The 15,316-nt window shown below is 36.7% G+C and overlaps 1 protein-coding gene across 9 annotated transcripts in view; it reads right to left on the reverse strand.

The window, feature by feature from the left end:
• Positions 1–15,316, reverse strand: part of HDAC9 (histone deacetylase 9) — a 423,755-nt gene that overhangs the window by 79,970 nt on the left and 328,469 nt on the right. For all 9 annotated transcript variants that reach the window (XM_029961711.1, XM_018075494.2, XM_018075493.2 and 6 more), the window contains 2 exons: positions 13,582–13,701; positions 13,162–13,259 (listed from right to left, as the gene is read on the reverse strand). In XM_029961711.1, coding sequence (XP_029817571.1) covers positions 13,162–13,259; positions 13,582–13,701 — 218 coding nt within the window. The remainder of the gene's footprint in view (positions 1–13,161; positions 13,260–13,581; positions 13,702–15,316) is intronic.

Consider the following 15,316-nt stretch of genomic DNA (forward strand, 5'->3'; position numbering starts at 1 on the left):
AAAAGTATAATAGAAACTTAGGAAACTCTTGTATCTTGCATAATTTCGGCAAGTGACATTCTACAAGCTTGCAAAACACGTATATTGTTTCTTATGTAATTAAGCCTCATTGTGTTTGAAGCGATACAGTGTATAATAGGCCCTACATTTTGTTGATAATCATCATGTTTCCTCAGATGTCAACAAGATATGTGCTCATGGGCTTCATGAGATCATAATGCTGAGTGATATCTGTACTTCTGAGATGGATGGACCCTTATGAGAGGGTGGATCACATTTCGAAAGCATATTTGGGAAGGACTGAATCCTACCAGTAGCATACTTCTGGAACTGAAAAACAGCTCCAGAATACAGGTCCGTGCCCCCATGTTCTAAATAAATTTTGGTCAGTAAAATTTGCATAAAAGACATCTGGGCTAGAGGACTTAATCCCTTCATCTATTTCCCTTTGTCAAGCCCTGGGAAGACACTCCCTTTTCCATGAGATCAGAGAACCTGATTCCAGCCTGGTTCTAGCCCTGGTCTCCCTCCAGTGCACCACCTCATATCACGCCATGTCTCACATGCAGCCAGTGTCACCAGTATTGGGGCTGTATACCTCTCATGCAACATGAGAGGGAGAGAGGAACTTATATCTCCTAAATTAACCTCTTAACCCTTACATCTTAATATTATCCTTAATAATACAAACATTTATATTAGTACAGTGCATTGGACGCACTGCTATGAACCAAAACCCACGGCATAAGACACTGCACAGAATGAATAAGAAGATGGCTCATGTCTTTGTACTCTATCACAGAATTACAGAATCACAGAAGCAACTAGCTTGAAAAAGACCTTTGAGATCATAGAGTCCAACCTATGACCCAACGCTGCCTTGTCAACCAGACTGTGGCACTAAGTGTCATGTCCAGTCTCTTCTTAAATTCCTCCAAGGACAGTGACTCCACCACCTCCCTGGGCAGACCATTCCAATGTCGGATCACTCTCTCTGTAAAGAATTTCTTCCTAATATCCAACCTAAACCTCCCCTGGCACAGCTTAAGACTGTGCCCTCTTGTCCTACTGCTGGTTGCCTGGGAGAAGAGACCAACCCCCACCTGGCTACAACTTCCTTTCAGGGAGTTGTAGAGAGTGATGAGGTCTCCCCTGAGCGTCCTCCTCTTCTCCAGGCTAAACAACCCCAGCTCCCTCAGCCACTCCTCACAGGGCTTGTGCTGCAGTCCCTTCACCAGCCTCACTGCCCTTCTTTGGACACGCTCCAGCATTTCAATATCCTTCCTAAACTGAGGGGCCCAGAACAGGACAGGTGCAACCTAACTAGTGCTAAGTACAGGGGCAAAATCACTTCCTTGGTCCTGCTAGCCACACTATTCCTGATACAAGCCAGAACGCCATTGGCCTTCTTGGCTACCTGGGCATACTGCTGGCTCATGGTCAGCTTCCTGTCATTCAGACTATGGGGACTTGCTGAACTATGGGCAGAAGTGGTACATGCCAGAAGAACAGAAGCCATCTTAGCAGTATAGGAATTTAACTACTGTCCCATTTTATGTGAGGTAATATAGCAAAATAGAAGTGCAATAAAAGATTTCAAGGAAGCTAATGAAGGAGCCTTGTAGCTGTTTATGAGAATATACTGCAAGTATGAGCATTATCACACAAAAAAAGCAGAAAACCTGTACCTGGTGTCATGATATGTAAAATGAAATTCATAGGAGCATTCTAAGAATGACATTGCAATAATAAACAAAAAGGCTGAAAATCAGAAATCACTTTAGCTGGTTGGAATGGTAATATATTCTGTATTTCAAAGACGTGCTGCAGAAAGAATTTGCAAAATTCAGACATTGCTGTGTTGTGACTTCCAACAGAGAAGGTCAGAGGTAACACAAGAACTTGCCTGACTGACAGGCACAAAAATGGTTTTGCCTATAGTAGTAATGGGTTGAGGGTAAAAGTTTGGTAAGGCTGAGATTGAACTAAATGCAGATTTCCTCAATTAGCATATCATATAGTTACTATAAAATTTCCTGATGTACAGAGGAGACATATCTAGAACAGAGAAGCATTTTGTTGAAAAACAATAATAGGATTTGCATTGTGGATGAACTGTCCTCTAGACAACCACAAAGAAGCAGGAGAGGGGACCAAGACCAAAAGCAGAATGCCATGGAATCACTGAAGAAAGATCAAGTAGGAAAATACTGATTCCAAAAAACAAGTTAAAAGACCTACTTGAAATGTTGGGTGGAGGCCAGAGACTACCAAGTCCAGAAGTGAGAGAAGGATGAATTTTCAAGAAAAAGACCATTAGGGTAAATAAAAGTGGATGACATACAAGCTAAGAAAAATGAAGGTGAAATATAGACTATGAGTTTTGTGCCAGGAGGGGTTCATGCTAAGACTGGCTGAGATGCTGTTTTGGAGAAGGTCTAGAACAGAACCATAGAACAAAAAGCAATCTGTACACTCAAAGATAAATAGACAAATAAGAGAAGAGAAAAGCTTGTGTCTCAGGTAGATCAAATGATAAAAAGAATGAGGGCCTGGTGACAAGCAAAAGAGTTTGAGAAGAGCAGATGAGGAGCAACTTTGTGATCAGAGGCAAACAACAGAGGTGTGGGAAGAAAAGGGGCATTACGGATGCTGTGAAGAATCTCGTGAATGGTCAAATTATGACTCCAAGAGAGAAACGTGAAGGTGGGAGGGAGAGTATTTGCAGTCTTGGAACATTATTTATACTGTTTAGTACTACTGGAAAAATATTTCCAATATTTGAAAGCTCTTAGATTTGCTTGGCAAGACCACAAAAGACAACATAAAAAATTCTGGGTTTGTTCAGTGATTTTTCACATAGTGGCCAATGACTGAACTTAACACAGAGAAAATCAAAATGAGCTGAAAAACACTCATTCACAGCATGTTTTTACTCTCAGGGGCAGTTAATACTTAGCAGTGGCACATCTGATGGTACAAAGTGAAAATAATCACTGCCTCCTTGGTTATTTGGAAATTACTCTTGAAGCTATTACAAACAGCATTTCCTTTGCTGTCTTTGTTTGCAGTCTCTAATAAAAATTACATTGAAAATGATGGGCAACTTTTTGAAATACTTTTTAGAACAAAATGAGGCAAATGAGCAGATAATAAACTGGCATTTTCAGATCCAAAGGGGATGTGTTCTCATAGAGTTCATCACATAGAAAATGAGGCAGATGTTAATGAAGCATGAGGAATGAGAAGTCCCCGTGGCACAGAAATTGAAACACTTGCTGAGGTTTAACAATATATTCTTAATCTGCAAACATCTTGGTTGGACAAGTAGGAGGGTTGGATTGGATAGGGTGGTAATTAGCCTCCACTCTTCCGTTAGCCTAATAATTCAGGACTAGACCAGTAACTTTTTCAAGAAATGTACTCTTTTACTAAAACATAATCTTTTTGTATATGTACATATCTTTGATATTTTTTAGACAGAGACTTCTTGTAAGTATGCAGAAAAAAACCCCAAAACATTCCAAATAATCTGATTGCAAAGGCATTAACTTCAGATGTGATGAGGTCAGGTTCAAGTCACTGATTTGTAAGAATGGGGGACAAGAAATTGTCTTCAATCTTTCACGCTATCACAGAATCATCAAAGTTAGAAGAGACCTTAAAGACCAGGTAGCCCAACCATCAACCCAGCAGCACCATAATCACCCCTAAACCATATTCCCCAAGTGCCATATCCAGACACCTCTTGAACAGTTCCAGAGATGGTGACTCCACCACCTCCCTGGGTAACTTATTCCGATGTCAAACCACTCGTTAAGTGATTTTTTTTTTTCATAATATTTAATCTGAACCTCCCCTGGTGCAACTTAAGGCCAAGTCCAATTCCAAAGGGTTAGGGTTTTTCACTTAAGATTTTCTAGTTTCCTAGGGTGATGTCCTCACCATGAGGTTAGAGACGAACACCGTCACAAAAGGGTTTGAAACACAAACTTAGTTGTTTTCTTGGAAGCTTTCGAATAGTTTTGGGTTTGTTCCAGTTTAGAAGAAAATCAGATGTCATAACCACAGTTCCTGCTTACTGGAACTGCTGTCTTTAGTCATCTCTGCTTTAGTAATGTACTCCCTGCACAGGAGGGACAAAGCACCAGACTCCAGTCAATTTACTGACAGGGAGAAAAAGAATCAAATTAGCTGCATCTTTCCCTTCAGCCCTCCACCACATATCTTCTGATAAGTATGTACACTCCTATGTGTGGCACAGGAGACATGCATCCCAGACATAGCTATTCAACCTGGTTTATACTGCACTGTAATTTGTTTGGTTTCATTTTTCATTTTTTTAATATAAATTAATAATTTTGGTAACTTTATTTTAACTGCTGATACAAATATCAGAAGAAAACTTGTGGTAGGTAAACATATAAATCAGCTAATTATATACTTCCAAAGCTTAGTTTGTTTCAAGGTATAACAACTCTTGAAACTGCTTGTATATAGTCTTAAAGATTTGATTGCTTAATTAGGTCAAACGTAGTCACAGTAGCTGAATGATCAATTTACTTCTAAATCCTGACCCTAGTAAACGTGATCCCAAGACAAAGACTCCAGTTTGCCTGAAAAAGAAATACACAATGGCACATCACTCCAACTGAGCATTTTTCTTATGCTGCCTGAAAGAAACAATTAATATCTCAGAGTTTGAAGTCTGACGGATTCCCTCACACTGGGTAACAACTTGCTGTTCAAGAAGCTGCACTGATTTAATGGGATTACTCTTGGCCCAAGCAGTATTGTTAATACCACATAATCATGAGTCATAGACCTCCCTGAACTTATTCACTAGATATCTATTTTTGAGACATTATGTTTTCATAGTTTGAAACTTCTCTCCAGAAGACCAAAAGCTGACTTTAAAAAGTAATTAAATACTTGTCTGGGGTTCCAACAATATCTAGTAACAAGAACCCTCATAACATCTTGCAGCACTGAGTACAGTGCTATTCAGCATAATTCAGGATTTCAAAATCTGACTCTTGCCTGATTTTCTATTTTTCTTCAGAATTACTGGAGCTTTAATTGCTAGAATATTTTTTTCTACGAAAAATACTTATTCCTTTCATGCAATTACATTATGGGCAAAGTGTAGCACAGGTACACAAAATCTTTAGGATAAAAGAATATCTCCAAGGAATTATTTGTGCAAAAGCACGAGAACATCTTTAAGCACAGATATGCCTTGGATGTACACATGCAAACTAACACTGAGACACAGGTGTGTGAGTACACATGACCTCACAATACTTCTCTGCAGTCCTGCTTATGTTTGAAAGGATCAAAATAAAAACTTGCATTTCTTTTTCTTCTCTAAGAATTAAAAGAATAATAGTGGAGGTCTCATTAGCTAAGCTGGCTAAAGAAAGCATGAATAAGAACTGTGTAGCTGAAAGGCCTCTGTTTCTGCTGTTCTTGAAACAACACTTCTGTCTGATTCTGGATAATGGGCTTTTAATAAAAATATCCACCAAAGGAAAACAATTAAACAATACATAAAGCACCAGGGTGCAATCTAGTGGTTCTGTTACAGTCTGGAGCTGTTCCAGCAGAGAACATGTGGATATTTTTTACAGGCTACAGTCTAGTTCTCATAAGTTATTATAAAGCAACAAAATTTAAATTGGGGCTGGACATCTATACAAACACTCAGTGTTGCTGTGGGACTTTTAATTCAGACCTGAAATTTATCTCCATTTAAATGCCGCAGATATTTTAAATTTTAGGATAAAAATATCTTGTGCATTCTTGCTGCATTTAATTTCTTCCAGGATGTTTTTGGTGATATTTCTCACCTTTCCATCAAAGTACTTGACAATATGGCAAATCTTTATCCACACACCTCTATTCTTTCATCTGTCTGGGTTAACAAAAATTGGAAAATGGTTATATTGGAAAAGAGTTCAGGTATTTTTCAGTACTTTGAAACTACAGATCATGTATGACTTGGGGTTTTAATCAAATAGTTTTTAACCTGAACCACATAAACCTGACACATGCCATATTTTATTATCCTTTCTCCTCCACCCCCTAGTCTGCCATGTCAATAAAAGAAATTGCATCTGTAGAAAAGTAAGCCAACACTAATTAATTTCTGTAATGAAAGGTTTCACTTCTGAGTTTCAGTGAATGAAAGGAGCGTCATATACAGTTTTAAAAATCCTGGTACAGAAAAGGTGAAAATTTAGGGTATTTTAGTCAGAAGTTAGATTTTCCAAATAAAAATAAAGAAGTAGGAAGAACAAGAGGTCACAGGGTATAAACACTGTTGCCAGTTTTAGTTTTATTGTGAACTTTGAAGTATAAAAAAATGTTGAAAAGCTGTTTATACCAGTATTTCAAATGCTTTTAACTCTGCTTCTCCATTTCCTAAGGACTCTGTCCCCATCCCCATGATACTAATCATCTCAGTGCTCAAAACATTTGTCAAGAAAAGAAAAAAAGCATGAAAATTTACGAATATTACAAAACCTTCCCCATCACACCCAAAAAATATTCTAAAATCACAAATCATCAGGACTATGGAATATTTATATATGAAAATTATACTCTAAACAGATTTTTAAAATAATATTTCAAGCAAACTTCTGCCTTCTTCAAACTTTTTCAAAAGAAATTGCTCAGATACTCTTAAGTTATCTTTCTATAAGTGTTTGGTATACCTTTATTTGAATTCTCCTAAGACATGTTCTGTGGCAGAAGGGAAAAGAAAGACATCTGTGGTTGAAATGTGCAACTTTTAAAGACACTTGGTAGAAGTCAACAACGTCAGAAATGAAAAACTGATTGAAACTGTAACTTATAACTCTGCAGAATGCTGTGGGTGACTGAAAGCAAACTATATACATCCACATAGAAACTACTGTTTATATTTCCTAGAGCTTCCATGACTGTGTTCTGCTCAGCCATAATTTTTCTTCACAAAAGCATTGCCCTTGACAATGCACAAGGACTGTGGATAACTTGCACTCTCAATGATGTCCATTTCCATTTGTGTAAATCATTAGCTGCCTGTCCTACATAGGACAGAGATTCTGCCTTCCTCTTTACACAGTGAAATACTGAACATATGGATGCCAACAAATAGATGAGAGAGAGAACTACAGTTGGAATAATCTTTACCAGTTATTACAAAGCAATATATTGAGAAATAATTAGTTTCCATTAACAAAGATAAACATGGCATTTTGCTAGTCTGAGGCTATTGCAAATGGAGTTCACTGATAACACAATAGATTAAAGTTCTAAAGGTGTTAGCACAGTCTACTTCTTTTACTGACTCACGAGGCTGAGCAGCTCACTTGGCTTTTCCTTCCTCCCTCCCATACTTTTGTCTTTACATCTCTTTGAAGAGATATCAAACATTATCAAACATTTGAATCAGAAGCTGAGTCTTACCATATTTTTTAGATGCAGTCTAGCTACAATATAGCCTCAGTAGCAGCCTCTAGATATTACAGTCATAAAAAATTAATAGCATTAAATTATGGGTATTTAGAATCATTGTTTGAATAAACTTTATTCTCAAAAGCTATTCTTGGTGGAATTCATTAAACATCACAATATACCATTGTACTGTGACTCACTTCAAATAGTTAGGTACAGTTAGGAAAAAATGCTGATTTTTGTCTTCTACATTCTTTGCTATGTTTATCAGAAACCAAGGTTTCTACTCAGTCAGAGAGTTATACAATATTGCAGAGTAATTATGTCAAAGATAGCCATAATAATATTCAAAATAATATAAATCGATGGTTCGCCCTCATGTGGTGTATTTAGCTCATTTCCAGAAAATAGCCAAGTCTCAGAGATAAGCAATTAAAATTATCTGGCAACTGAATACATTTCTAAACGAAGACAGATTGAAAAAGACTAGAAATACTGTATTTCGAAAGAAGAAAAATAGGAAAGGACATGACAGAGATCATAAAAGCTATTTAAAATAATAATGTGAATAGGCAAGAATGTGGGTTTCATCTACACACGTAGTACCTAAACAAATGGACATTTAATGAAAGTGGAAGAGTAGCGATTTGAGCTAAATAAAAAATTTTTGTTTTTCAGACACACATACTTAAGACCATGAAATTCAATACCAACAGGATACATGAAACTTCTTGGAGTTATCTCCAATTCCTCACTAAACAAAAAGTTATAAAAGTAGAATTTACAAAAAAATTAATTTAATTTATAAAAATATAGGCTAGCTATGCAAACTTAAATGAAAAAACATAAGAAAAATATAGAAATATAGTGTTCTTCTTAGGGTATTAGAGTGTAACTTAAATGGTAAAGAAAAATTAGTATCTATGCTGAAACAGAGTTAACAAAGACAATGTATTTGAAAACAACAAAAGTACATTTATAAAGTTTTTAATTTGAAATGTCAAAATTAAATGTCACCAGATCCAGAAATACAAAACTAAGGAAAAAAGAAGGGTTGATATACATCAGTGCAGTCTCTCAAATAACCTTAACTATGCCCTGTATGGCCTCAAGATGACAATTAATATTTTTGTTAATATTTTTGAGACCTTAGAATACAAACAGTTTTAAATGTATTTATTTTCTCTCAAACCAAACACTGAGAACTGCAAGACAGGGTGAAGATTTTCTGCACACCTTAATTTTCTTTCATTTTTACATTTTAACACACGTGGTTTCAAGTATGATTTTAATTTTGAACTTTCTTTGTTTAAAATTATATTTACAGGTAATTACAAATGTTGTGCTATATTTTAAATTAAATCATAGATAATCTTTAACTCTGCCTTAATGGCACCTATTTCTTTTTAATTTGATCACCCTCTTAAATTAAAATCAAACATGTGACTGCTAAAAAATAATATTATCATACAGTGTTTCTAATCATTCCAAGAATCATACACATACATATATGTTTCATTGTAAGCAAGCTCTTATGGCCATGTTCATTGATATGCTGTGGATGTTTTATGCTACTCTGGAGTAGTGCAAAGCAGCCAGAGCATACTGGCTGGTTAAGCCAAATTTACAACTTTTTGTTGAGTAAAAACAGTGCAAAGTGATTGGAAGGCACACTTCAGTTTCCTTCTCTCTCTTGCTTCTCCCTCACTCTTCTCAACGCTCACATTTGTTTCCACTGCCTCCTGTATCTTCTATATTCTACTCTATGGAAACACAGCTCTCCTGCCCTCTGTAAACTCCAAGTACACACACAGATACATGTGCATGTACAAAACAGACCTGAGCCTCTGTCTGCTGCCTGTTTTACTGAGCACATCTGGTATAATGTGGAGCTCATGAAAATAATTATTTGAACACTACTAGTCACCCATTGCTCTTATTTTTTCTATAACTGTTGGCAGAAGAGGGTGGATTACATCCTCATAAACTCAAGTGTAAAATCATCCTCTTAGAAAATAGCCACCATCTCCTATTGATTTCAAAGAGATTAAAGCAAATTTAACCTGAATAGGTGGAAGTAAATGATGAAACAAACTCTCCAGAGGGATACTCCAGGCCTTGAAAGTAATGTGAAAGAGCTGTGCCTTTTTGTTATCTTAGGAGAAAAGAGATGCCTGCCCTTTAGAAAAATGTCGTTATTTCAAGGATTTCCGTAGCTATACCAATTGCTTAACTATGGTAAACATCAAACAACACTTTTCTGGCATAACTAAATGGTACAGTGATTTGATTACTGCACTTTCCATTATGCAGAGACTTCTCTCTCCTGCATTTTCTACTACCTCCTTGTAGTTAACATGAGCAAACTCATCTTCTTAGTAGAAATTAAAACATATTCTTTTATAAATGAATTAGCAGTCTTAATCTTAAAATTGGTTACAGCCATTTACATTTGATTTTGTCACAGAGTTAGTTCAAAAATACAATAAACTCTTCATGTAGCACTGAAATCAAAATGGCAGACACAAACCAACACCATTATTTTTGCTATTCTCCATGATAGTCCCAGTGCAGCCACGCACTCAGCATGCCTTTGAAGTGACTACTCTGTATTATGCCTTCACATTTTCTTCATTTTTTTACACTGAAAGTTGTTTTTTTCCTGAAGAAACAGAAATACTTTCTTGAACAGTTTGAAGGAAGAGTGATGTTCAATATTATTCAGTCCTAAAAGGATTTACTGAAAATAGATTTTTCTAGTGATTTATGCAGTGGAAAATAACTAATATTGCGCTACCTGCATGTATATATATGTAGATGTGCAAATGCTTTCACTCTTCTACAAATATATTCTGGCCTAAGAACAATATACCTGATATCAAACACATTGTCATATATAATACCTGATTATGAGCTGAACTCTAGAGACAGAAAGAAAGCTTTGGTCTTTTTTTCTGTGGACATTATCATTCAGAAGGATTTCTGCTGTGAAATTTGACAGTCAATCAAGCAGTAACAAGTTGCCTAGTGTCAAGGCTGGTGACACTTCGAGTATGTGCTGGGTGCAATTCTGGGATGAAATAAGGGCTCTGCTGGTGAGAAGGTGAAAGCTACGTGCACCCCCTAGGGATTTTTAGATTATTTTAATGCAAATTTCTCAGATCCTAAGAACTCAAAGGATTAAGCTCTGGAGGCTGCCCGTAAGCAGAAAGCCTTGGCTTCTCTCCAAATAGGCTCCACCCATCTGCAAACTTACACCTTGGTTACAAGGGACAGGACCTTCACCAACACCCACTCCTGCCTTCATTAGGGACTAAATACTGAGTAACCTCTCTGTGTACTGGAGAGTAGGTATGATGTCCCTTATTTTTCTCTTAAAATTGAAGATGTTCAACCTTTTCTCCACCCCTTAGTTCAGATCTTGTCTGTAAGTCTGTCTATAAAACAAAGTAATTTAATAAAAACCCCAATATTTTCCTTTCTACGAAACCCACTTATTTTCTTAAAAACTGATTGCAGGTCAAAATTCCAAAACAACAGCTGACTTGCTGGGATATTTTACCAACTCTTCTGTTCATTTTCTCCAAGACTATACCTTCCTTTCTATCTATGGCTAAAGGATAAACTGTGGATCTATCTTGCCTGACTACTGTCTCACAATTCTGTTCTGGTCAAACTGAGAACTCAGGCTACATTATGTGTGATACTTTGGATAACAGCAGAGGTAGATTCTGGTCCACGGATAAGGTGTCTACGAGGAGTTGTATATTTACCTACCATTCAGACTACATGCATAGAAAATAGCTACTGGTCTATCCCATGCACTTCACAAATTTTTGTATTCACCCTTCAAATTTCCATGCTGTTTGCTTCATTGATCCCCACTCGAAACCATCATACCAGTCATACTAATCCATATTAATAAGCCCTACAGAGGGCACAAAAGGGGCTGAGAGGTAAGGAAACATTTCCTGTTGCTGATACTTGTTTGGAGAAAAAGAAAACAGCAGTATCTATTGTAATCAAGCAAGGATATTATAATTCTTAAAAAAAAATAAAGGCAATTACCTATTGAACACAATGTGTAATTTTCACATTAATTACAACATTAATTACACAGTTAAATGGATGCATTTAAAATAGCAGTATTACATTTTTCACCATCAGCAATTTATTAAAGGGAAATCCTAAGCTTTATTTTGAATTTATGTGACTTAAAAATATAATAATTATAATTAAGTGTATGTCTGCACATGGTTAGCCAGTAGCTTACATGAATTTTATTTTCCTTATTTCACAGAAATAGTGCTGCTTTGCTTAGGCATAGAGATTGAGATTCCCTCTAATTCTGGAGTAATAGGCATAGCAGCAATATTAGTTGCTCCAAACTATTTACTAGTGTGTCTTAAAACAGAACTGTGAAGTTCGTATTTGTAAATGTACTATTGAGCCCATGTACTTGTCTTCAGGATAGCAGTGGTACCAATTATGGTTACAGTTCAAGTTTTGTGAGTCTTCTGTTGAATAAGCTGCAACCACCATTCTCTGCATCAATAGATGGCCACATTACCTCTATCATTAGTGGAACAGTTTGGATCCAAATCAAGAATGTTGGGGTGGAAATACCAAAAATATTAATATCAGACACTAATACCAGTTATTTGAACCATCCAGTTCCTTAACCTATATGAAAATCTCATCAAAGAATAAGATGTATCCTGGAAAGAGCTTGAGGCAATACTGAAGTGTAGGAAATTTGGAGCCTCCCACTTACTATTTCTTTAGACTCTTTTTTAAATACAGGCAAATGGAAATACAATTAGAACCTTTTCCACAATAACAGTGGGATATTGTGATAAATGCACTACTTCAAACTAAATATCTTAAAAGAGATTGGAGATACATGTTGGTTGTCTCATTGTCTTTCCTGCATACCATTTTCTACTAAATGAAAACCTCCTTACAAATATGTAGCATTTGCCCAGTCTCGAAAGGTGAGTTGCTCACTAAATCCTTCCATTAAACTGCATTACAATGAAAGGAAATGGTGTATGTAAGACAGACTTCTAAAACTCTAAAAGACTGTGTTTTAAACTAGTTTTCTCTTCTCTGGTCCCATGAAAATAACACTAAATATTATGATGCATCACCTATGAAAGGATAAAATTTCATTTAGAATTAGCTATTGAAAGTGAAGAGAAATAGAGCATGCAACAATTCCTATCATTCTTACTGTGATATTTCACAATTATTTACTTTTAGGTAAATAACAGTTTACCACAATTCACAGAAAAAGCTAATGCTCAAATCTGTGAGCATCACGATGAGTCTTTTAAATGAATGAGAGACACTGGATTTGGGTCATACTTCACATTACTTTCTATCTGCTCTACTGGCATGTAACTGCAATCAATGTGAATGTGAACAGCAATTTTCTTCTGCCTGGTGTAAATACTTGTATTCAAATGTTACAGGTAGTCATTTTTTAATGAAAAAAAACAGTGACCAGTTAGTAACTAGAAATTATTCTGTTAATTCTGCATGGATGATCACAACAATTAAATTATCCTTTTACATTATTTACTAAACTCTCATACACTGGGATACCAGAATTAAGTTCGTTTCACCATAAGTCATTCTCCTTACTTTCAGTATTACATTAGCTCTTATTCATGTGCTTATGCTCTACAACTAGTTTTCAAAACTTTTAAAGGTACCAACCTGAATGCTGTGAGATACTCAACATCACCCATAGGGGGGTCCAAGCCACCTGTCCAAGCGATATTTATGTTATACCCTTCACCAGGGCCACTTCCAACCTGAAAAATAGGAATAAAATGCTAAAAGGAGTGAAAAAAGAGGAAAAAGGAGGAGGAAAAGAGAGAGGGAAAGGGAAAAAAGTCTCAAATGTGCTTTAGAAACAAACATCAAACAACATGTCAGATCAGCCTAGCCTTGTTTGACAAGGACTGCTCTGGGTTATGCACTTGTTCTCTACTGGTCCCCTGCTCCCAGTGGACAATTTGGTAATCTGGTGTAATTTAAAGAACCAGAGAAGGACAAGAAAATTAGGGGTAATCATGCAAAGCAATTACCTGAAAGATACAAATAAAAATGGGGCTCTAAAGAAATAAACCTAACCTCATTTGGGGCTCCACTGCCAGGGAAGAAGTTGCCTTCATCATAGCGATGGAGGGAAACATACAGGATGCTGGGGTCAGCATAAAAAGCCTGCTGTGTACCGTTGCCATGGTGAACATCCTAAAGGAGAAAGAAAACAGATGACAAATGTAATAATGTCCAACTCAGTGTAGAGAGCTCAGTTCTGCTTTCTTTTACACCCCCTCCTCTCTCTCTCTCAGTTTCTCTCCCTCTCCCTTGCCCTCCTTTTGTCTTTTCCTTTCCCCCTCCCTTCACCACCCCATACTTCCTGAACTTTCAGGCAAATTACTCTTTAATGCACTCATTTTTTAAACTGGCTTCTAAAAATCAGGAAACCATAGCGAGCGTGCCCTGGAGACTCCAGATGAGCAGTCATTGAGAAATCCCAGTCCTTTTGTACAATTAGATATTTATACACCGGCTCTTTGTACTCCTTGCCTCAGTGATGGAATCTAGCATCCTGTTTTATGGAAGAATTTTATGACTTATTAACTGCCAACAGTTCATAACCCCTCAGGCTTAATTAACTAGCCTCATTGGCCTCTGAAGAAAGACTAATGTTTAAACTACAAACTAGTATTTTGCAGAAGGATCTATGGTTTACAGAGCTTTTTCACAATTCTTGACAGAACACTAAACATAAGAGTATTCATTGATTTGCCAAGTTCCACTATTGAGGTCAAAGGCTCTGCGACCAGCTGAGTAAATTGGCTTTCTTGAAACATTCAGTTCAGTTCAGTCCCTCAGCAGTTAGATCCACATCAAAAGAGATGCCAGATGCAGAAAGGACTTCATACTTCATTTTTGCAAAATCATGACGGCAACAGTTGAAGACATAGGAATATGATCTCATTAGCTATTAAATCATCTGGCAGATAGGATGGTGCCTTTCACAATCGAGGAGTGACCTTGGCTAGTCTCCATATTTCAAACATTATATAACAACAGTGAAAAAATTCTGTCATTACATAAAATACTGAAAAAGAAATGCTGACAGTATATCTATGTAACAAAGGCTGATGATGCAGGCTTTTCCATTTTTTTTAGTTTGTTTTTTACTGCTGTACTATGTGGTTAGGCACATAAGAATTCTACAAGTAAAAATGGAGAATCCACTTGCCTTTCAGTAAAAGAAAAGTAAGAAAAAAAAGTTTCTTCACTGGTATTTCTAAGAGGCTGAAAAGTTATAGATATTATTAATTCTCCTCTGTTAAGCCATCCCTTTGACATTTCTGATTTAGAGAATAAAGAAGGAGGACAGACAAAGTACTCTGAATGGCAACACCCAGTCACCCAGTCTGTATTTACTTTACAAATGTTATGAGGTCTAAATCAAATTTAGTATCAGAGGAACGACAGTCACATTTTCCTCAGAGTGCATAGACCCCAGGAAGGTTCAAGGTGTACCTCAAGGTGTACAATGTCAACAGCACAGCAAGCACCGACCATTGCTTGTCCTCCTTGCAGCTGATGCAGCCCATGACTTTTACCCACATTGTTCAGAACTCTCTACATTGATTGAGTCTTACTTGTACTGCATTGTGCTTGACTTGGTCCTCCTCTGGGACCTCTGTAGGGTAATATTATAATGGTTTCTTTTCTCAGTTGAAAGTACTTGAAACAACATGAGGATGGAGTTACAGCCCAACTGTGACTTAATGCCAAGGGTAAATGTAACACATTAGAGGTGCAAAGGAGTACACACTGGTGTGAT

This window comes from Manacus vitellinus, unplaced genomic scaffold (genome assembly GCF_001715985.3).
Source record: "Manacus vitellinus isolate BGI_N305 unplaced genomic scaffold, ASM171598v3 scaffold_3_pilon, whole genome shotgun sequence".
Lineage (NCBI taxonomy): Eukaryota > Metazoa > Chordata > Aves > Passeriformes > Pipridae > Manacus > Manacus vitellinus.